This window comes from Lynx canadensis, chromosome D3 (assembly GCF_007474595.2).
Source record: "Lynx canadensis isolate LIC74 chromosome D3, mLynCan4.pri.v2, whole genome shotgun sequence".
NCBI classification, from domain to species: Eukaryota; Metazoa; Chordata; class Mammalia; order Carnivora; family Felidae; genus Lynx; species Lynx canadensis.
In genome coordinates, this window is record NC_044314.2 from 61,315,423 (window position 1) to 61,338,136 (window position 22,714).

Consider the following 22,714-nt stretch of genomic DNA (forward strand, 5'->3'; position numbering starts at 1 on the left):
TGACGGCCATGGCTGACAAGGGTGACAAAAGGCCCCAGAGATAGGGAGGCTGAGGGGATCTGCAGCCTCACGTAACAAGTGTCTGCTACAAAGGCACACAGACTCCTCACGCCCTGAGGGGTGCAGACGTCATGAGATGCTAAGTTCTTTACATTCTTCTGGCTCTTGAGACAATCCTTCACACACTGTGACTATTCAATAGAGAAGATGAGTAGTCAGAGAAGAGAGAAGGGACTATAAGGAAGGAGCAGAAAGGAAGATGAGAAAGGAGAAGAGAAAGGGAAAAAGAGAAAGAGGAAGTGAAGCAGAGCTGAAAGGAACGTGAGTGCGTGCTTTTACCTTGAAGTTCTAGAAGAACATGTGTCCTTCCTTATGTTGTATTTCACGGCGGAATTGAAATATGCAAGTTCAAACAGAAAAAGACTTTCTAGAAACCAAGTCCAAATTACATTCAGACATGATCACCTTCATCTCCACTGACAACGGGGCCTCGGGGTGGCAGGAGTGAGGCTGGGCTCTAGCAGGAGAGAGGGGACAGAGAAATGTCCCCTGAGGAGGCCTGGAGGCCTGTGAGATGCCTGACAGAAATTATTTAATTCTGTCTCATGTTTCCTCTCAGTTACCTGTTTCTTGTTTTGTTTTTGGGGTTTTTTTTTTACTTATTTAAATTCAAGTTAGTTAACATCAGCGTAGTATTGGTTTTGGGAGTCGAATCCAGTGATTCATCACTTACACACAACACCCAGGGCTCATCCGAACAAGTGCCCTCCTCAATGCCCATCACCCATTTAGCCACTTGCAACAATGTGGATGGAACTAGAGGGTATGACGCTACGTGAAATAAGTCAGTCAGAGAAAGACAAAAATCATATGATTTCACTCATGTGTGGAATTTAAGAAACAAAACAGATGAACATAGGGGAAGGGAAGGAAAAATAAGATAAAAACAGAGAGAGGGAAACCATAGGAGACTCTCGGTTACCTGTTATCTGGGATCCTGAGGTGGGAAGGATGTGGATACGGTCACTAGAACAGAAATGCTTGTGTTTTCATGTTTCCTTCCAGCTACTTAACATTTCAGCTCTATAAACAACTCCATAGAGTGTGTGCTTTGGATGCCAACTCATCCGAAAATAGAAGTGATGCATGAGGAAAATTGCTGCTGTATTTTTTCATGTTTCCACTTTGTGTGTTTCTGTGACCTCCCTATCTAAAACTTCAAGCATGGCTGACGTCAATATTTCATTTCTACCTTCTTGGATTAATTTTCTTCTTAGCATTTATTGCCATCAGAATGTTATGAAGCTTGCTTATTTATATGCCTTCCACATTACAGAGTGTCTGCTCCTCAAGGGCAAGGGTTTCCATTTTTGTTGTTATTTTGAAGCGACTTTATCCCTGGCATCTGGAACAGTATCTAATACATTGTGGGTGTGATAATAAATATTTATTGGGTGAATGACTAGCCTCAGGCTGTGCTTGCCATGACTCTGACATTCTTGGGGTGGGACAGGGACATCCTCTCTCTGTTTATTTAAATTAGACATCCACCATTATTTCCTGGAATCATATATAAGGCCTTGAATGACTTGGCCTCCTGGGAAAGAGTTTCCAACTGATAAGTCTTATCAGCTTCAGGATTCTTAGCCAATCCCAACGTCCTTGGAATAACACCTTGGTTTCACTCTAATGGAAACAAAAAGCCTACTTTTTCCAGAAATGCATGCATGTACTTCAGGCAGCCTATCATTTAAAATAAGTCTTAAGGCCATAAAACTGTAGACATATTCTAGGGAATAAATTTGGTCACTCTGACTTTAAAACATAAATAAAAATACCAACTCTGTGAGAATTGTAGCTTATTGAGCATAAAGTTTACTGGCATAGTTACTGAAGCATAATAAATTTTTACAAAAATTACATCATTATTGAGAATGTTTACTGCTATGACTCACTGTCAAGAAAAATAATAGTTTCAAGAGTAAAATAAATGCCAGATACTGTTGATGATAATGTCCACCTGTAACTGTAGCACAAAGACGCTGACTATATTTGTCAACAAAAAAATAGGTTAATTATTTAGTCTTATTAAGGAGATGCCTCTTGTTGCTTTTCAATAGCTGATTAATTCAAATTTTAAAATATGAACTGGTGACTCAAAAAGCTGTTTTAAATGGAAAATGTATTTGGTTTTTTCTTGTTTGCAAAATCTTCATGGTAAAATGGTATGCTCACCTGCATCTGAATTAATAGAAAGGGTCAGTGATTTCATAAAGATCTCATCAAAAACTTCACATCTTACTTTTATTTTAGGATTATTTTATCTAAAGTCAGAATTTTAAAGTCTCGAGTTTTGGATCACTTAATTGTTTGGGCTGAGGGAAATGTCACATGGCCAAGTTCATTGCCAATATGTCAGAACATCATATAAAGATAATCTATTGCAGGTATGGTTGACATGAGGTAACACATTCACCCAAATATAACATGTTAATTCTCAAAGTGTTTTAGGACAACTCTGCGTTGCGCTTTGTTAAACAACACCTGTGCATACCAACACCTTCTGCAAGATTTCTAATCAGTTCATATGTTTCTACCACCACGCTTCCATTTCATGAAATCACAAAATCTGCTGAGGAACAGTGACCTGTCCAAGGGCGGAGAGTCAGAAGACTTTTAGACTTAGTTAAGAGCCTCCGGTTTAAATTAGAGCTCTAATATAATAAGCATCAATATTTCTTTTAAGTAAAATATTATTCGACATACCTTCAATAAAGTCAAGACATAATAAATAAATACAAGACATAAATTTTAATCTCATCACAGACTGTATCAGTAAGTCTTTATCATACCTATTGTATCTAGGCACTTAGAAATAAAGAAATGTCTCTGTGTCATAAGTACTGAAACTGTTAAAGATGCCACATTTCTAGTTTCAGAGAATCTGGAGTTTCTTATATATATGGATACTAACATTTTAATATTTGTAAAAGTAAAAAAATGATCAAATTGAAGTAAATCAAGCTTTTTATCAGCTTTGGAATAACTGAGATCACAAGGCTCTGAGCATGATCTTACACGAATGCAGTTGTGCTTTTCATTTTTTTATTGAAATTAGGAAATGTTTTAAATGACCAGCCAATATTCATCTGTACTTTAAATATTAATATTGGTTTTAATGCTGCAGAATTCACTTAAAATGCTTTAAATATAGCTTTAAAAGGTTTAGCTACATGACAGCAAAAGTTCTTATATGCCTGATTCCGAAGATCTCTTGCAAGAAACACGGAAGCCAGACTCTACAATAGAAGTAAGAATTCTCTAGCCTAGGGGTGCCTGGGTGGCTCAGTTGGTTAAGCATCTGACTTCAGCTCAGGTCATGATCTCACAGCTTGTGAGTTTGAGCCCCACATCCGGCTCTGTGCTAACAGCTCAGAGCCTGGAGCCTGCTTTGGATTCTGTGTCTCCCTCTCTCTCTCTGCCCCTCCCCTACTCATGGTCTGTCTCTGTTTCTGTCTCTGTCTCTGTCTCTCTCTCTCAAAAATAAATAAACATTAAAAAAAAATTAAAAACAAAAAAACAAAAACAAAACAGAAAAAGAATTCTCTAGCCTAAAAGGTTGTCTTTATACTATTGCTTACCTTCAAACTCTAAAAAGTAATTAAAAACATAAAGTGTAGCATTTCCAGCCCTAAAAACGTCTTTTACAGACCCAGTATATTTTTTTTATTTTTTTTAACGTTTATTTATTTTTGAGACAGAGAGAGATAGAGCATGAACAGAGGAGGGGCAGAGAGAGAGAGGGAGACACAGAATCTGAAACAGGCTCCAGGCTCTGAGCTGTCAGCACAGAGCCCTACGCGGGGCTCGAACTCACGGACCGTGAGATCATGACCTGAGCCGAAGTCGGACACTTAACCGACTGAGCCACCCAGGTGCCCCATATAGACCCAGTATATTGAAACACCTTCGTTAACATCAAGAAGCAATCGGGTATTAGTAATTACATGGCTGTGGCTGCAAAACAATGAATTTTCTAACTTTATGGTAAACATCTATTTTTATTTGGTTTTCATAAATCAACTGCGTGTGCATTTATTTCGCCCTGAATTGACAACTCAGACCAGAAAAAGTGCCCCAACCCTACTTTTAAAATGATATTCACAATTTTCTCAGAAACATTATTATATGAGCATTGGACTAGGTGTCCTATTATGATCTTTGCAATTAGCTCTCAGTGACCTTGGGAAAGTCACATAAATACTGTGTCTCTGTTTGGTTATCCTTGAAGTGAAAAGGTTGGATGGGATAAACTATACATTCCATTGGATAGAGAAGCCCATTATTCTCTGGATATAGACATTAAAAAAGGAGGTGGCACATATAGAATACAATTCTCAGGAGGGTAAATGCCATTTAGAAGGTGATTCCAGGGATCCTCTTAAGGCATTTTTGTACTCTCTACTTACACTGCTGGGGATCTAACTCCACAAAGGGAATTTGAGTTCAGTAGAGAAGGATTTTTTTACGAGTGATATAAGGCCACACTTATCCAACCTTAAATGTAAAAGTCAATATGGCCGGATGGCTCCTATGTCTGAGAGGAAATAATCTGAAATGAATAACAAAGAAACAGAAACAAGGACTTTCCCTAAAGATCCATTAATGAAAACATCTCACAACCCAAAACCAGCATTGGCTTTCCCTGAAGGACTTAACAGAATTTCAGGTGAGACCCCTCACTGTTTGGGCTGTATGAAAAGCCATCCAGGTATGCACCCTGATTCTCACAATTCACATTTTTTTTTGTCCAAGAACCTATGACCAAAGACTATAATCAACTACCTTAGCAAGACAACAAGCTCTTTACACTGTGCGCTTATACTGATTCCCCAAATTGCAACTGAGTTAGAATTCTTTCCACATGCTCTGTTCAATGACAGAGTCTCAAAAGGAGTGAGAAAGAATGACATCCCAGGCTTTTGTGTGTGTGTGTGTGTGTGTGTGTGTGTGTGTGTGTGTGTGAGATACCTGTGTCTTTTATCTCATTTCTCCCACAAAGATTCAAGCCCTTCTCATCTTCTTAGACAGGGAGTCCACCCACCTGGCCCTGCCCAAGGCTGGTGGATTACAATGGGAGGGCTGCTTATGCTGAGGAAACTACATCCGTGTGTAGGTGTGGTAGGTCAAATACCCAACCATTGCCCCTCTGCCTGTCTGTTGATTGGCATCTCCCCCCTGCCAGCCCACAGCTTCTCCCTGGGACTCACTGCCCTTTTTCTGCTCCCCATAGCTTCCTCCTGACAACTGGCATTCTCTCCCAACGCATTCTCAACTTTTTCATTGAGTGAGTGGAGACATGTAAAGACTGGGGGTCCAGGAGCTGCACACAGGATTCATTCACTCATTGCTCCTCTCCTTGGGATTCACGGTTGATCTTCATGCAGTCTCGGCAGTTATGATGGCAGAAGAACCAGACTTTTGTGCTTCATACAGCTACGCTACATCACCCTTCCTCTTTCTACCTTTCCTTCTACTTTTCTTTCCTCCACCGACACATTTCCAGTACTCACCCGGAGATGCTCTATCACTGCAATTTTGGGACTCATAATTCCATCCCAAGGATGTGCTGGTGATTGAACCTCTTTAAATGGAAGGGTCCTTTCTAGTGACCACATTCTATGAGTACATGTTAGCTACATAAGGGGTTACTTTGCCCTCTGAGCTGATAGCTATTTGTTGTAACAACCGTGAAAGCTCCATTCAATCAAGAAATGCACACCCCTCTATCATGTTGTGGACTCGAAAATTTTAGACTCGGCTCTGGGGCTATAAACACTCTCATGAATGTTCCTCCAATCAAGATTAAGTAGAAATAGCTTCAGAAAGAACCAGTTTACTGAGACATTGGATAGCTCTTAAAATAGTAGCATTTACTCTATAAAACTGAAAGCAACATTTCTGTACCTCTGCCTAGGTAACTGAAGAATTGCACCAGAGACATATCAAATTTAAAGTCGAGATCTTGACCAGATGCGTAACATCTGGAAAAAGTCAAAGATGGTTTTCCGCATTAACTGGCTATACTAGATAACACTAAGAAGAAAAAAGTTTAATTTCTTTTCTACCTTTATCTTCTGTCTCCCCCAAATAGATGTATTTACTCATAATGATGTAATTCATGGAAGGATGACAGATAAAAACATCTATACATTAAAGGTGAGCTGAGTCTGAAAATATAGGGTATAATCTTATCCTTCCCAGAAGCTCTTTCTCAATTTTATGGTTTGGTATTGAAACACACATAGTTGATGTCTGACTTGGACATGAAGGTTACTGAGCCTATCAATAGTTGCTAATTCAGGGTATGGTCATCTGCATTTGGGGGAATCTACATTTTCTACTAGCATTTCAGTTTTTCAGGCTTATTCAGAATCTCCTCCAAATAGAATTTCAAGTTTCACAATAAAAAGAAACATGGGATGGGGAGCGGAAAGCAGGAGAAAGAGAAGCAGCAGGAGAGGCAGATATATTAACGAAATGAACTCTTACAGGATACTGAAGAAGCCACCTTTCCGCCAGGCCTCGGAGAAGAGTGCCTTGTGCATGAGCAAAGCTCACCTATTGGTATCAAAGAAAGGACTATTTAATCAACAGTTATGGGAAACCTACTATCCATTTGGGGTGGGGGGGCGGAATCCATTCTCCAAGGTTTCTATGCACAGTGAACTCCAGAGGAATTAAAAGACTTGCATCTAGTTTATTAAAATGTAAAAAAATTAAAAAGTGGAGTACAATAAATATCAGCTCTGTAAATTTACAGCATTGAAGCGATAAGAAAAGCTAGGAGAAATGGATTACAATTTTTAAAATGAAAAAACTCAATGTAATGAAAGTTAACCAAAATTAGGATTTAAAAAAAAATGTTTATTTATTTATTTTAAGAGACAGGGAGACAGAAAATCCCAAGCACAGAGGGGACAGCACAGAGCCCCAATGTGGGGCTCAATCTCATGAACCGCAAGATTGTGATCTGAGCCAAAACCAAGAGTCAGACACTCAACTGACTGAACCACCCTAACAAAAATCAATTTTATTTTACTTAAAAAAATTTTTAAGTTTATTTATTTTTAGAGAGACAGAGACAGCATGAGTGGGGGAGGGTCAGAGAGGGAGGCAGAAAGAGAGAGAATCTCAAGCAGGCTCCATGCTGCCAGCACAGAGCTCCATGTGGGGCTTGAACTCACGAACCATGAAATCATGACCTGAGCCGAAATCAAAAGTCAGATGCTTAACCGACTGAGCCACCCAGGTGCCCCACAAAAATCAATTTTAAAAATCAAACTTGTAAAATATATTCACAGAGAATAATATGAATAATAATATGAGCAATACTATTCCACAAAAATAAATAGTAACCATATGGGAAAATGTTTGTTTTTACCAATAATTATTTTTAGAAAAAGCATTGGTTTAGGGGCACGTGGGTCGCTCAGTAGGTCAAGTGACCGACTCTTGCTTTCGGCTCAGGTCATGATGTCACAGTTTGTGAGTTTGAACCCCACATCAGGCTCTGTGCTGGCAACGTAGAGCCTACTCGGGATTCTCTCTCTCCCTCTCTCTGCCCCTCCCCTTCTTGCACTCTCTCTCTCTCAAAATAAATGAGTAAAACATTTAAAAAGAAGAAGAAGAAGAAAAAGCACTGGGTTATTTAACACTGACTAGGGCAGCAAAAATGCTTTCTTCAAATGCTGATGAGACTTCAGTGACTATGGTACACTTCTTTATTATTTTTCTCCTTTGCGGAGATGAAACTCATATACATAGGGTTAAGCATCTGGAAGTAAACAATTCAGTAGCCTTTAGTACATTCACATTGTTATGAAAACCTCACTTCTCTCTAGTTTTAAAACATTTTCATCACCCCAAAAGAACACCCCACACTCATTAAATACTCATTCCCTGTTGCCCCTCCCCACATTGGGTTTATCCATTCACCCTTTGATGGACATTTGGATTTTGTTTCATCATTGGCTATCATGGATAATGCTGCCATGAACACTCACATATAAGCATCTGAACGCCTGCTTTCAATTCTTTTGAGCATCTACCTAGAAGTGGAATTGCCAGATCACCACGTCATTCTGTTTAATACTTTAAGGAACCACAAAACTGAGTTCCAAAGTGGCTGCACCATTTATACTTGTAATAGTAATGTATGAGGGTTCCAATTTATCCACAGCCTCGCCAATGCTTGTTATTGTCTTAACATTTTTATTATAGGCATCCTAGTGTTTGCAAGGTGGTATCTCCTTGTGGGTATGATTTGTATGGCCCTAATGACTACTGCTAAGCATTTTTTTATGTGTTCCTTGGCCATTTCTATGTCAGAACGAAGCTGTGAGTGAGGATTTCTCTGAGGCTTTCAGGGGTCCCAAGACTTCAAAGTTTATGAGACAGTCTTAAATTTCTCTCTCTCTCCCTCTCTCTCTCTCTCTACTCACTTATTTGCCTATCTATCCATCAATCCATCCTTCCTTCTATTCATCATTTATTTATGTTTACAGGTGGCATTCCAAAAGCTTTACAAGTATGTTGATAAGCAATATGCTACAGTATAAGAAGAGGAATAATAATATTTAAACTCTTTGACCTAAGAAATCCACGCTTGGAAACTTATCCTCAGGAAATAAACAACAGATTTGCTCACCAACAACAGTTGCTCACCAACTGCTCATGTATAACTGCTCACCAACGATACTGAACAGCAAAAATCAAAACCACCCAAGGAAAACTTTGGGACACTCTTATGTATCACGATGAAGAAAGATTATGCCAGAGGTGAAATATTTATAGAAATGTGGAAACACAACACATAGCAAAAAAAAAAAAAATTCTGATTTCCATCAAGGTGACCCAGGTTTGATGTCCATCACAGGGACACAGATTGAAGGGATTATACTCAGCCTTCGGGTTTTTGTTTCAGCATCACGTCCTCGAGGGAGTCTCCCGCCCAGGCCAAAGGAGGTAAGTACTATGTATATTTCTATCGTTCTTTGTATAGCTTATGCCATACACTAGTGCCTACACCAGGCTATTACTGTCATTCATTTATTTGTCTGCTTTTGCCTTTTACTTGTAGACTGGAATGTCTGTAAGGGCAGGAGGGCCTGTGGTGTCTATTTACTGCTGTATCAGAAGCACCTAACAGAAGGAACGCACACAGCAGGGATTTCATAAACACTTAGCAAATAAATTAATACATGACAGGATCGCGGAATTATAAATAACCTGAATTATTTAAAACTAATTTTCTTTGGGGCACCCGGGTGGCTCAGTCGGTTAAGCGTCTGACTTCAGCTCAGGTCATGATCTCACAGCTCGTGAGTTCGAGCACGTCGGGCTCTGTGCTGACAGTTCAGAGCCTAGAGCCTGCTTCGGATTCTGTGTCTCCCTCTCTCTCTGCCCCAGCCCCGCTCACACTCTGTCTCTGTCAAAAATGAACATTAAAAAAAATTTTTTTTGAACTGATTTTCTTTGTGGTTGTTGTGGTTTCAACTTTATGGAAAATATTTTCAAAATTGACAAGGCAAGCTATCATGGTTGTCATTATTCTAATTTCAATGTAACATTGTTTCAAATTTCTCAATTAGGAAATTCTGATACTGCAAAAATAAAAAGAAGGAAATCTGTGCGTGCTGTATCCTGATTTGATTCATGTGGTTTATATGTCATGACTGCCTTGGGTTTTGTGACCTGTTGGCAGTGGGGGAGATGCAATCATCACATGGGGATTTTTGGAAATCAGCCATCGCATCTTACTCCACAGCATTGCTACTGAACAATGGTTTGGGGCCCTTTGAGAATGATTGTTCCCTTAAACCTACAGATTATCACTAAATAACAATGCAAAGTAACGAAACTAGAGCATTTGAAGCCATAATTATCAATGTGATGCACATATTTGCAAAGCAAATGCTTTTATCAGAAAATAAATGGTAAACAATATGCAAAACATCTGTCGATAAGTGTTATCAGATATTTTACAGTAGTATCTTTGATAGTAATATTCTATATATGCCCATAACCTACAATAGAGACGTCAGGAAATGTTTTTGATGTCTCTAAAAATGAACATAAGAGAGAAATTATATTAACAACTTCTCTGCTGATCTTCTGCATCCTTGAAATACACTTTTAACATGTGAAATCAAGAGGGATTTTCTGAATCTAAACTTCTGTTTATAGGAAGAAATGGTATTCATTTATGAACCCACATACCTCAGCCCTAAGGCATAGATCACTTTGTAAGTCTGAAGAATAAGTGAACTTACATCCACACGATTAATATCTTCTGGAATGTCATGACTATATCTGGCCCAATTTTGCTGCTTGTTCTATGCCCTTGAAATATCCTTCCATTATACCATGAGTTTCAAAACATACACTGATAGCTTTATGTTGTCTATCACTTTGAGGTTAAGTTTATTCCCATACCACACAGACTTGCCTTAGTGCTTTTATGGTAAATAATTTACGCTAGAAACGCTGCATCATGAAACTGAGGCTAGGGAAATTGTTATTTAAGCAAACACAATCGATCCCAAATCATTTTAAACTTCCTGCCCTGTGATTTATCTTACAGCAAGGACCGGTGGGCCCATGGAGTGGGAGCAATGAGCTGGAGGAGAATGGCATGTCTATTATCTTTGGCGGGCTTCTCTTCCCTCCCTAATTATTAATGAGGCCACCCTGCCACAGCACACGTACCCCTTCTCCTCTCCCCTCCTTGCGACTTCCAGCATCATGTTCTCTACGTTCATCCTCGATGGCCCCAAATCCGAATGGAAATCCAAATTTCCTTGTGCAAAGGAAATCAATACTAGGTTCCTTTGTTTGGGATATCGTTTTTAAAAAGAAACAAAAGCCCTCGCGTGAATGGATCGTTCTCCTATTTCCGCCTGAACTGAAAGGAGGGGAATGGCAACGACTACGAGTCAGATCTTCAGGAGGCACATAGGGGACAGAGAGAGCGGAACAAGTTCGTGGCAGAGAGGGGACATCGTATGGGACAGCTGCTCTCCTCAAAGGTTTAACGACAGACCTCGATGGGGAGGAGTCCCCTGAAAATTGGTGACAAAACAAGACAGTCGTCCCCTCTCATCTTTGTCACATTTTCATTTCCTTTTTTCCCTGCTCTTAACTCATTTCTTTGCTCTTCGAACACTTACCGGGCCGTATACTACACACGGGGCACTGTGGTAGGCACTCAGGTCACAAAAACAAACAAAATGTGATGGTCCCTACCCTCAATTTGATCACATGCTAATGGGAGAATATATATACAATCAGTGATTATAAATCACCACAAGAAGATCAATGGACGATGCGCAGAGCTTTCAGGGAGCAGAAGGGCACGTGACCCAGTCGGCCAGGTCTCCTGGAACAGGTGCTCAGCACTGAAGGGTGGGCCCAGCGGAGGAGGAATGGGATGGGAGGTGTGGGTAAGAAGACTCTCCCAGGGGAACAACTACAGCAAAGGTACAGATGGGGAATTGGAAGCTTGCAGGACTGGCCAGTGGGGGGGGCAGAAAGGACACCCATGGAGACGGGAGAAGTAAAGCTGGTGAGGTCATCTTTCTGCCTTGTCTGTAGCTCTTCCCCTCCCTCTCCTTAGAGAGGCACAATTGACCTGTGGTGTGTGCGCGTGCGCACACACACCATGGGCCCCAGGGAGCCAACGCCATCCTTGTGAGCCTGCAAGTCACACTTGTCACTTTTTAACCAATCAGAACCTATCTCTTCTGTTGCTGTTCAGTCTCTTTAACCGCAAGTGAGTAAAACAGTTAAGTACCTTGCAGAACTATGCGATATTGAGATTATTACACAAAAACGATGCCTGGCCCATAAGGGGCAGTTGTACATTAAAGCTGTTACCAATACTGATTTAGAGCAAAACTTAGAACTTAGAAAGGGATAAAAAGATGTTATTTTAAAAAAAAAGATGAAGAAGAAGCTGGGTGTGAGATACGGTGAGGCCAAAGCAAGAGTGAAGAAAATAAGACTTATTGGCGTGCCAGGAGATCCACACATTTTACTTCATTTAGGGATAAGAGGAGGATGCTGCATGGTAAGGAAAGAGTTCTACTCAAGGAGAATCAAAATCCCAAGTCAAGGATGGGGGCACATCTGCCTTAAGGGAATTAGAAGTTGGATTCACAAGAAATAGATCTGATATCTTAGGTGAGAAAAGATCTACATGGCAAATATACAATCCATGACAGACCCATAAGTTTAGCTGATGGGAAAAAAGGACAGTTTCGAGAACAAGGAAAGTCACAGCCCTGTGAGGTCTGTTATCAGTTTCTGGAAACTGAAACCACAGTTTCCCCACCTGATAAGACATTGACGCTTTCTTATCCGATCAGCCACACAAGACGCTGACCAGCTGAGCAGACAGCACAGGGGAGGGACTCAGGATGGACCTGGAACAAATACTTAGATGCGATATCACAGCTGCCTTCAAATATTTGAAAGACTGTTGTCTTCAAAAGAAAAGATCAGACGGTATTATGTGTCATTCTGGAAACTGCCTCAGGACCCAGGATCTCAGAGATTCACATTTCAGGGAAGTAGATGTCCGTGCACCGAAACGCAGCCCACATAATCTTGATTTATTGACTGATTTACCTCTTCAGGAAAAAACAAAACAAAACTCCAATTTTCTCAGGCTTGATAAATACAGATTAAAACCGCTCACAGACCAGAAGGCCTCCATTGTTAGCAAGCTGATAGAGGATCCACAGGAGGTGAGGCAGACAGGGACAGTCGATCCGGAAGGACCAGGAAATACGCATTCCCTGTGGCAAACGTACGTCCATGCGCCCAACCAGGAAGCCTCTGTAGAGTCCACATTGTTCGCTTTTGGGGGTGAAGATATTCTTTTTTTTTAAATTTTTTTTTTTCAACGTTTATTTATTTTTGGGACAGAGAGAGACAGAGCATGAACGGGGGAGGGGCAGAGAGAGAGGGAGACACAGAATCGGAAACAGGCTCCAGGCTCTGAGCCATCAGCCCAGAGCCCGACGCGGGGCTCGAACTCACGGACCGCGAGATCGTGACCTGGCTGAAGTCGGACGCTTAACCGACTGCGCCACCCAGGCGCCCCTGGGGGTGAAGATATTCTTAAACACCAATATTTACCAAGTAAAACATACTACCAACCATTAATGCTTTACCTAGAGTAAGTGCAATTGATTAATTATCCTCTCCCTCAACAGATCCTCCAAAAAGTGTGCGTCCTAGTCTTATCTATCTCTCAAAATCTAATTAGCCAAAGCCCCATTTCTCCATAAAGTTTTCCCCACACACTTACAAGGCTGCACAGCACATTAGAAATGATGTGGTCTGTGGAGTCCGAAAGACCTCAGTTTGAATTCTGGTTCTGCCACTAATTGAGTGACCTAACGAAGACACTCTTCACCTCTAGTCCTCACATCCACGGTAGCGAGAGCCACTATGTTGTTGTTTTTTTTTTTTTTTTAATTTTTTTTTAATGTTTATTTATTTTTGAGACAGAGAGAGACAGAGCATGAATGGGGGAGGGGCAGAGAGAGAGGCAGACACAGAATCGGAAGCAGGCTTCAGGCTCTGAGCCATCAGCCCAGAGCCTGACACGGGGCTCGAACTCACGAACCGTGAGATTGTGACCTGAGCTGAAGTCGGACGCTCAACCGACTGAGCCACCCAGGCGCCCTGAGAGCCACTATGCTTTAAGAGACATAGGAGGAATTAAGTGGGATAATATGAGTTAAGTGCTCGTTTAGTTTTCCAAAACAAAACAAAACAAAAGTTAGCACTTCTCTTCCTAACATTTTCAGCCTTTGCCTTGTCTAAAATTCTGTAACATAGAAAAGGTAGTAAACAGTGAATATGTTAGTATTTATCCCTCTATGCTGGAGGGCATGGGGTGGGTGACAAGCTTCAGGGCAGGGAAGGAATGAGGAGAGGGCTCTGATGTATTCACGAGTCCAGGCCAGACCCAGCAGTACAGCCATGGGGCAGGGATCTCTCAACGGGGGAGGTGCTCTTGAAGAAAAGGGGAAAAAACAGTACTGAAGGAGGCTGGAGGGTCACTAAAGACACGTGTCATTGACACCACCTTCCAATCAGCACCATTTCACCCTATTAGCCATGATTTCGACCACCCAGGGTAGAGTCGCATCAATCCAAATGTAACAGAATTAGTAGGCAATCAAGATAAAGATTGGAATACAGAATTATTTGGTACCATGTAAGTTTCACACATTTCATAATTTCGAAGGTGCATCCTTGTGACTGTGTATAATTTGGAGGTGGGATTCAGTTCTGAGAAATTTCTGTCACCTTGTAGCTGTGCTACATGATAGCTGTGCTATCATTATCTAATGATAGTGACAACAGTAATAATAGCTTATACCTAATGAGCACTTGCAATGGGCTGGGCACTGTTCTAAGGGCATTGCCTGTATTAACTCAACCGCCACAAACAGGCCTTGAGATGGCAGACATTTACAAGCAACATCTCTGAAACACAGAGATGAGGAATTTACCTACCATCACATAAGATCCCGCCTCTGCTCCAGTAGTGAATAGTATACACAATTCTCATGCCAAATATTTCTCACAATAAAACGAATATTCTATTTGAAAAACACTACGTAAACCGAACGTCACTGCATGACTATTAGTCCAAGAGAAATCAGGGTCTCAACAAAGTACTGGCCTAAGAGATTCTCATCCTGATGGGGTTTCTCTCCCACACGGTGCTACCCTCTCAATCCTTCCTCTCGCCTGGAGAATTCTGGCTTTTGGCAGTAAAAACTGAATGCATTTGTTATTCCAAGAAAGTAGAAGCCATCAAATCTCAGGTTGCTAGAGTTCTCTTTCAGCAATGCTTCCCATCCAGAGAGTACGGATCATAAATTAGTCTTAGACTGGAACAGCCTTCCTTGCCCACAGTGACGAGCGCCAGGCTCTATCACAGGCTGGCACGTGCCTAAGCATGTCGGGGGATGGAAAAAGCAAGCTGCCTCAATTACCAGGGACTGAAGGAAATAACACCTAAGGCTAACTGCACTTACAATAAATGCAATCGTAAGGTGTATGTACAACCCAGACGCTTTTAGACTATTTTAGTTAAGAGAAAATTAGACCAGTACCCTCATCCTGGCACAAATGACCAGGGAACTTGGTCCAGAGTTTTGTTTTTTTTTTTTAACTGTTGTATTGAGGGGCAGTTTGTCGATTCACGAAGGTGTCAGGGGAGAGAAGAAGAGAAGAAGGAGGAGAATCAAGGCTCTCCCCGATGTCACCTGTTGGCGACTCCAGGCTAACTTCAATAAGAAAGCAAGCAGCAGAGGGGTGCCTGGGTGGCTCAGTCAGTTGAGTGTCCGACTTCGGCTCAGGTCATGATCTCCCAGTTCGTGGGTTCGAGCCCCGTGTCAGGCTCTGTGCTGACAGCTCGGAGCCTGGAGCCTGCTTCCGATTCTGTGTCTCCCTCTCTCTGCCCCTTCCCCGCTCATGCTCTCTCTCTCTGTCTCTCAAAGATAAATAAACATTAAAAAAAAAAAAAAGAATTACATAAAGAAGCAAGCAGCAGAAAGTAACTTCAAAAATTACTGGTAAAGCAAGTGTAGGGATAGTTTCCTTTTACATATTTTCCCTCCCACTTCATAAATATTCACTCTTTCCTCCATAGTACTGTGTGAAATGTAAAAGATAAAGACTATCCATAGAGGTTACTTCTACAAGGATGGACTCATCAGATGACTGCAAATCTAAGGGTCTATCTCCAATTAGCACGATTAACGATGAGCATGATTCTGTCTACATGTGCCAAGAGCGAAGTCAGCATTGGCACCAGAAATCAGAATGTCTATAAGAATGGCTCACTCCATGCACCCACCCCATCCGATGAGATGCCGAACTGCCAGGCCCACATCTGTCCCTCAGTGTTCTTGTCCCATGTTAATGTTTCATATATTGGGTCTCAGCACGGAGACCCTCATGTTTTGGGATAGACGAGCATCGGGATAAAGTACTATTAAGGCCTATAATAACCTCTTGGTCAATGGGCTTCTAGGCCTAGTTTCTGTGCTCTTAGTGTGGAAAATCAGAACTCTAGATGCTCCCCCACTCTGCCCCAAAAGAGGGAGAAAGCAGTTGATCTGATCCTCTGTCATTCAGGAGGAAAGACTCTAACTGAATGCTGCAATCTAATAAAGCAAAGGAAATATTATGAGGACATACCAGAAACATATGTAAATCCTTTGAAACTAGACTACTCCGAAGTCCTATGAAGTGCAATGGAGGACACAATCCTAAATAGATGGGGAATCAGGAGTTCCCCAAATAGAAGGAAAGATGGTTGGGGCACCTGGGTGGCTCAGTCGGTTAAGCGTCCAACTCTTGGCTTTGGCTCAGGCCACGATCTCACAGTTCCTGAGTTTGAGCCCCACATCGGGCTCTGTGTTGGCGGCATGAAGCCTGCTTGGGATTCTCTCTCTCCTTCTCTCTACCCCTCCCGTCCCCAAGTAAATATATACACGTTAAGAAAAAAAAAAAAAAGAAGGAAAGAAGGTGGAAAGCCAGGCAGGTCAGTGCTCAGATCCCAGTTCAGACGTGTGGCAGCGTGGATGACTCACTTGCTCATTTCTTCACCGTCACGCTCAATGCTACCCTCACTCCTCACCCCTGTCTCATCCATCATTAGCCTCATCCCTACCTCAGCGCCACCAGCAGACAGACACCGCATGTATACAAAAGAAAGGCACCATCTTGGGGCAGACAGCTCATAAAAGGCACAGCCCCACCGGGGCAAGGCTTGGCCAGCAGACTGCCTCTTTGTGGCAATAAAATGATCCCCTACATCCGGCTTACTCCAGCCTGGCTCTCAGAGCCTGGAGTGGATGGCAGCTCCCACTCAACTCTTCAGGGGGTGCCCACAGGCAATGCACAGCTGGCCATCTGCAGACCCTAACCTACCCTAAAGATTTGCTCAGAGAACGGACCAGGGCCATGAGTATGGAGTGCCCTACTTAAGGATATCCGGGCTCATCTGTGACAAGAAAAAGGAATCATTAATTAGAAAGGGAACGTAATGATCCTTGGGGCCTACCAGTTAGTAGACGCTCTACAAATAGCACCTATTATCACCACCGATTTCTCCTTCAGAGTTTCAAACTCAAAAGGTCCTTCCAATCAATAACGCGCTTTAGCACCGCACAAGAAGCCAGACTGGCCTTGAAATTTCACTAATGTTGCCACACATCCACCAGTGAGTCAAACAAACTACTTCTATGGAATCTGTAATGACATAATTGAAACCGGGTTTACATTTATTTAAATAATATAGGTTTGATGGAATGAAAATATTTTAGTAAGCGGCACAACACATGTTTGAGGAAAATTTACACGGGTTCCCCCACCCCTGCCGCATAGATTTCCTCACTTACCTATAAGCACCATTTTGGAAATGAAGAAAGAGAGAGAAAGAGGGGGTGTGGGGGTTACGTTTCAGGTCTGCACAATGGCACCTTTAACAAACCTGCCAGCTAGTCAGAAACTAAATAGGCTGGTTTAAAAAACTCTTTACTACTGCCAGTTAATATTCACAGGGCTCTAGGGGAACGAGAACTTTCAATGACTCAATATTTATAAATGCTACTGTTGTCCCCCAGACATGTGTCTTAGATTCCTGAGGGATCCTGGGAGCTTTTGCTATAATGAGGGTAAGAGTATATGAGTTTCAAATGGGGAAAGGAATAGGTAGGAAAACAAAATTAAACACATATAAATGAGCACATGGTGGTCTTGAATTTGAATATGATTGGGAAATCTGACCTGTGTGGGCTATTGCATTTTCATTTACCAATGTCTTGAGCAGAGAGAAAGCATTCAAAATGCACAGCAATGCTGGCCAAGACACGTTGTGTCTTTTTGTTTGAAATTTTGCTGCTTTGTGTCTACAGATGCCAAAAAAGGGCTACCCTTCAAATGTGGGATATCAAACTAGCTGGGTTTGTGTTTACAACTCTGATGGTGTAATCGAAACTCCAAATGGTCAAGGAACAATAACATTACTGAAGTGAAGTCAACTCTAAATTAAAAGTCAGTGTTTCCATTACCCACTCTAACAGTATTTTCTGGAGTTTATATAACTTGATCATTAAAAAATGCTCGAGGCTGAAAACCTGGTCTGTGTCAATTTTGGACTAACCTAGTTTGCAAAGCTCTGAAGTTTGTTTGCCTGTCCCTTTTATCCCTTTTCAAGAATGTATTGCTTTTGAATGCTACACACGAAACTGGACCAAAAAACTCTGTAACACCCGATGAGCCAACAGTGTTACATGCATCACTCGTTTTTCAGAAGAAATTTATGATTTCTGTAAACTCACTTTCAAGGGGCTTATGCCTGAAAGCAAAGAGTTCAAATTCCTTTTTCTAATGCAGTCTTTAGCGCATCCCTTCTCTGTTGGTGACCTCATCAAAAATACTGCAACTGCAAATTGCAATATCAACTTTTGTAGGGACAAACTTCACATTAGAATTTAACGTGGTAGAAATAAAATTTACTGTTATGACCTCCATTATATCGGCTCTCTGTGGAACAGAATAGAGCTTTTGTATGGAGATGTCAAAAAAGGAAGGGAAGGCAGGATGTTAGATCAGGACATATTCCAGTTACACTGCAGCGAACAATGACAGCAGAAGGTAATTGTGCATGAATAACAATATCTCTGACAGACACATGGAAATATCTTGGTATCTACAAGCCCAAATATTTAGGATGTGAGGTTAGTAAAGGCAGACCTAACTCAAGGTTGAGTTGTACAGAATGCTATGTCAAGAGGCCAGCTTTGAATACACCAAAGATGGCCTCCATACCTTCACCACTGAGAAGTGTGGACTTCTCATGGCATTAATGCAGGGCCCATCCACAGGATCCAGGCAATTTGGACCCTTGCCTGGGAAGGAGGAGACAAGGGAGGAACAAATTTCCATGTGTATGTGTGTGTGTAAGTCTGTATGTCTTCCTGTCTGTCTGTCTCTGTGTCTACCTCATAAGGGAGGCCATACATAGAGTAAATATACTTATAAATGTGGAAAGGGGAATACTGTTTTAACATTTCATATTACATTTGTGTTTTGACTTTTGTAGAATTGTGGCAAATCATCATTTTGATTTAAAAAAAAAAAAACCCAGAAATACCTAGACTCTGGGTCAGAAGAAATGATGAAGTGCATTTCCTAATCTAGACACCCTCCGGTACAGTTGTTTCCACAATATCACTCAGTAGAAATGGGCAAGATATTTATAAACTCAAAATTTTAAAATCTGGTAAGTTGTAATATATCCTGTGATTAAATACTTCCAGTGACAGACAACTCATTATTCATGAAACAGTCTTTTATTCAGACAACCTTCCTTATGATCCTACGAATGCCTTCTTAAGAAATCTCCAAAGGATTTGTGATGGAAACACATGAGAAAATACAGCTTCTGACATTTCTCCTAAGTCCAGAAAGATCTGAACCTGGCCAAACATAATAAATGCTTTTTATCATTATAGCATAACTAAAGGAACTAAAGTGTCATGATTTAAACACTTTATTTTTTCAAGTTTTGAATAATGAGCTGACTTTTACCAAACAGCAAAACAACATTGCTAACAATCCATGTTAACAGTGGAATATTCTTCAGCCACGAAAAGGAACAAAACAGCAATACATGCTACAACATGGATGAACCTTGAGATCATCATGCTACGTGAGAAAAGCCAGACACAACAGGTTACATATCACACAGTTCTTTGATGAAATTTCTAGAACAGGTAAACCTAACAGAGGCAGAAATTAAATTAGGGCTGGGTGAAAAGGGAACGAGAAATAACTGTTCCATGCACGGGGTGGTTCTCTTTGGGGTGATGAAAATTTTCTGGAATCAGATAGCGGGGATGGCTGCACACTCCAAAAACCACTGAACTATATTCCTTACATAGGTGAAATTTGTGGTATATGAATTATATCTCAATTTGAAAAACAAGAACTATATCTTCAATCATAGATTTTTAAATCAAAACCATTTTGATAGGCATTGGTATCCAATGAATTTTGAATTCAATAAAATGGCCAAAATGAATACTAACTTTAGATCTGTAAACTGTAGATTCCTAAAAGTTAGATGGTGAAGGATACTGAATAATTTATAAATATGAATTTTGCTAAAGACTATCTCACTATATTTGTGTTAACAGTCTTTGATTCATGAAGAATTTTGACCTTTTTTTTATTTGACAGGAAAGGATAGGTTTACTTCATATCACTTGTGCTTGCCTTTATGAAAAATCAGGAAGTTGAAAACCTACAAATAGGTTCCTCAAAGAAAAACTGACAATTTAAAACAGTTATTATAATCTTTTTCAAATATCTCAGGGTTTCTTTAGGCCTAACTTAAAACAGGTGGAATGTATTCCATCTACTTGAAATGCTTCTGTTTTTTCAAATGACAGTCACACATCCTATAAAAACTGAAGTCAAATTATCTGATAGCACGTTACTTTTGGAAAGATGATGTCACCTAGATGAAGAATATATATGTTGACTTTCTCAGATCATAACTTCAAAATATAATGCATACAAACATACTATTTCCCTGTGAGTAGCAATAAAATACTCCCAATTAAAAAAAAAAACTCTGTGTCATTACATTTTTCTCATAAAGTTATATGAAATCTTACATTATACTGTAGAATAGTATAGAGATAGAATAGTAGAATAGGACTGAGGTCACAGTCATAAGTTATTCAATTTCTGTACTCATGTTAATCATGTTAGAAACTATATATGTCTTGCTTCACTAGCTGTACCATATGCTCCAGGGACTATATATGTACATATACATATATATATGTATACATATATAGTCACCATATATATGTGTGTGTGTGTGTGTATATATATATGTGCGTGTGTATGTATGTACATGTGTATATATACATATACATATATACATATATATGCATATATTCATATATACATACACATATATGTGTGTGCGTGTGTGTGTGTATATATATATATATGTATATATATATACATATATATATGTATATATATATATACATATCTTGATTTTTTTTAGATTCAGCCCAGTAATAATGTCTTACATACAAATAGGGCCCAAATACCTAATTTTTGTTGAACATTCATTAAGTAATTTACTTGTAATTTTCCATGACAGTTTCCTTATATGTATTTCTCATACAGGATTGCCAAATGACCACAAATGATTGTGGATTTCATGATGTAATTGTTGTACAGATTTCTATAAGCATTACAGCACACATACATACATAATACGAAGAAAAAAATCACCATAACACTCACAGTTGTAACCAGGTCCGATACGATGTTGAGCTTCCAGGCTGGCCAACGTGATGTGGAAAATGATGTGAAGCAACAGGAAGGAAAGACTGGTGAAGCACAGAGACTTTAATAACCGGCCCGTATGTCCTAGAAGGTAAGAAACACAGAGACGGTGAGGGCGCTTCAGATGCAACACACTCACTCTGACCTTTGCAGCATTCCACGCGGATTCTGTTTCTGCCGAATCTATTATATAGACACACCCAGAAGTGTGTCAAGTGTAATAATTACTCTCTTAATTCTTAGTTTAAAGCTAAAGGTATTTTGTTCCCTTTGTAAAATTGTACAATTAACATTGATTAAAAATCCAATGTGAAAGAACGATGCTTTCCTACTTATTATATGACAAATTACCACAAAATGGACCACAAATAGCCCCTGGCCCAGAAAGTATTATAAGAGAGCTCTGCCAAAGTTAAAGGGGAAAAAAAAAACTATCTTATCAAAGTAGTTTCAGAAAATAGGAAAAGAAGGGAAGTTGCCCAAAATATTTTACAAAGTTAGAGTAACTTTAAATTCAAAATAAAACAAGGCTAGAAAATAAAAAGGAATTTGAAGCCAGTTTTACCTATGAACATAGACACAAATTATTAAAAAAAGATATTTGCTAACCAACTGAATTAGCAGAGTAAAAATAGAATACATCACATTAAGCTAGGGGTTAAAAGAGACCTGTAATACAAAAACAAACGTGGCTTTCGAGGGAGAGGGGTAGAGGGACGGGCAAAATGGATCAAAGGGAGTGAAAGATACAGACTTCTAGTTATGGAATAAATTAAGTCATGGGAATAAAAGGTACGGCATAAGGAATATAGTCAATGGTATATATTATAGCATTGCATGGTGACAGATGGTAGCTACACTTGAACACAGAGAAAAACTGAACCACTATGTTGTTCACCTGAAACTAATAAAACATTTTGTGTCAACTATACTAAGAAAATAATAATAAGCTAGGGTTTATTTATCACAGAGACACAAGTATTTAACATTAACAAATGCATATGTGTAAGTCACACACCAGTAGGCTGATATAATTTTCTAAATGGATGCAGAAGAAGCATTCATAAAGTCAAATTCTATTTATGATAAAAGAAAGTAACACTCAATAAACTAGGAATAGAAGGAAATATCCTTAATATGATGAAGGTATTACACCACAGCTAAAAGAAGCAATCTACTTGTGGTGGAATTTTAGACATACATTAATGTCAGAGAATGATCAAGGACACTTAATGATCAATGA

General features: G+C 40.1%; 1 protein-coding gene across 1 annotated transcript in view; it reads right to left on the reverse strand.

Moving 5' to 3' along the window:
* The window catches only part of LOC115528584, a 140,297-nt gene that overhangs the window by 94,572 nt on the left and 23,011 nt on the right, over positions 1-22,714 (reverse strand). Inside the window, exon 2 of the mRNA XM_032595340.1 lies at positions 21,430-21,555. Coding sequence (XP_032451231.1) covers positions 21,430-21,555 — 126 coding nt within the window. The remainder of the gene's footprint in view (positions 1-21,429; positions 21,556-22,714) is intronic.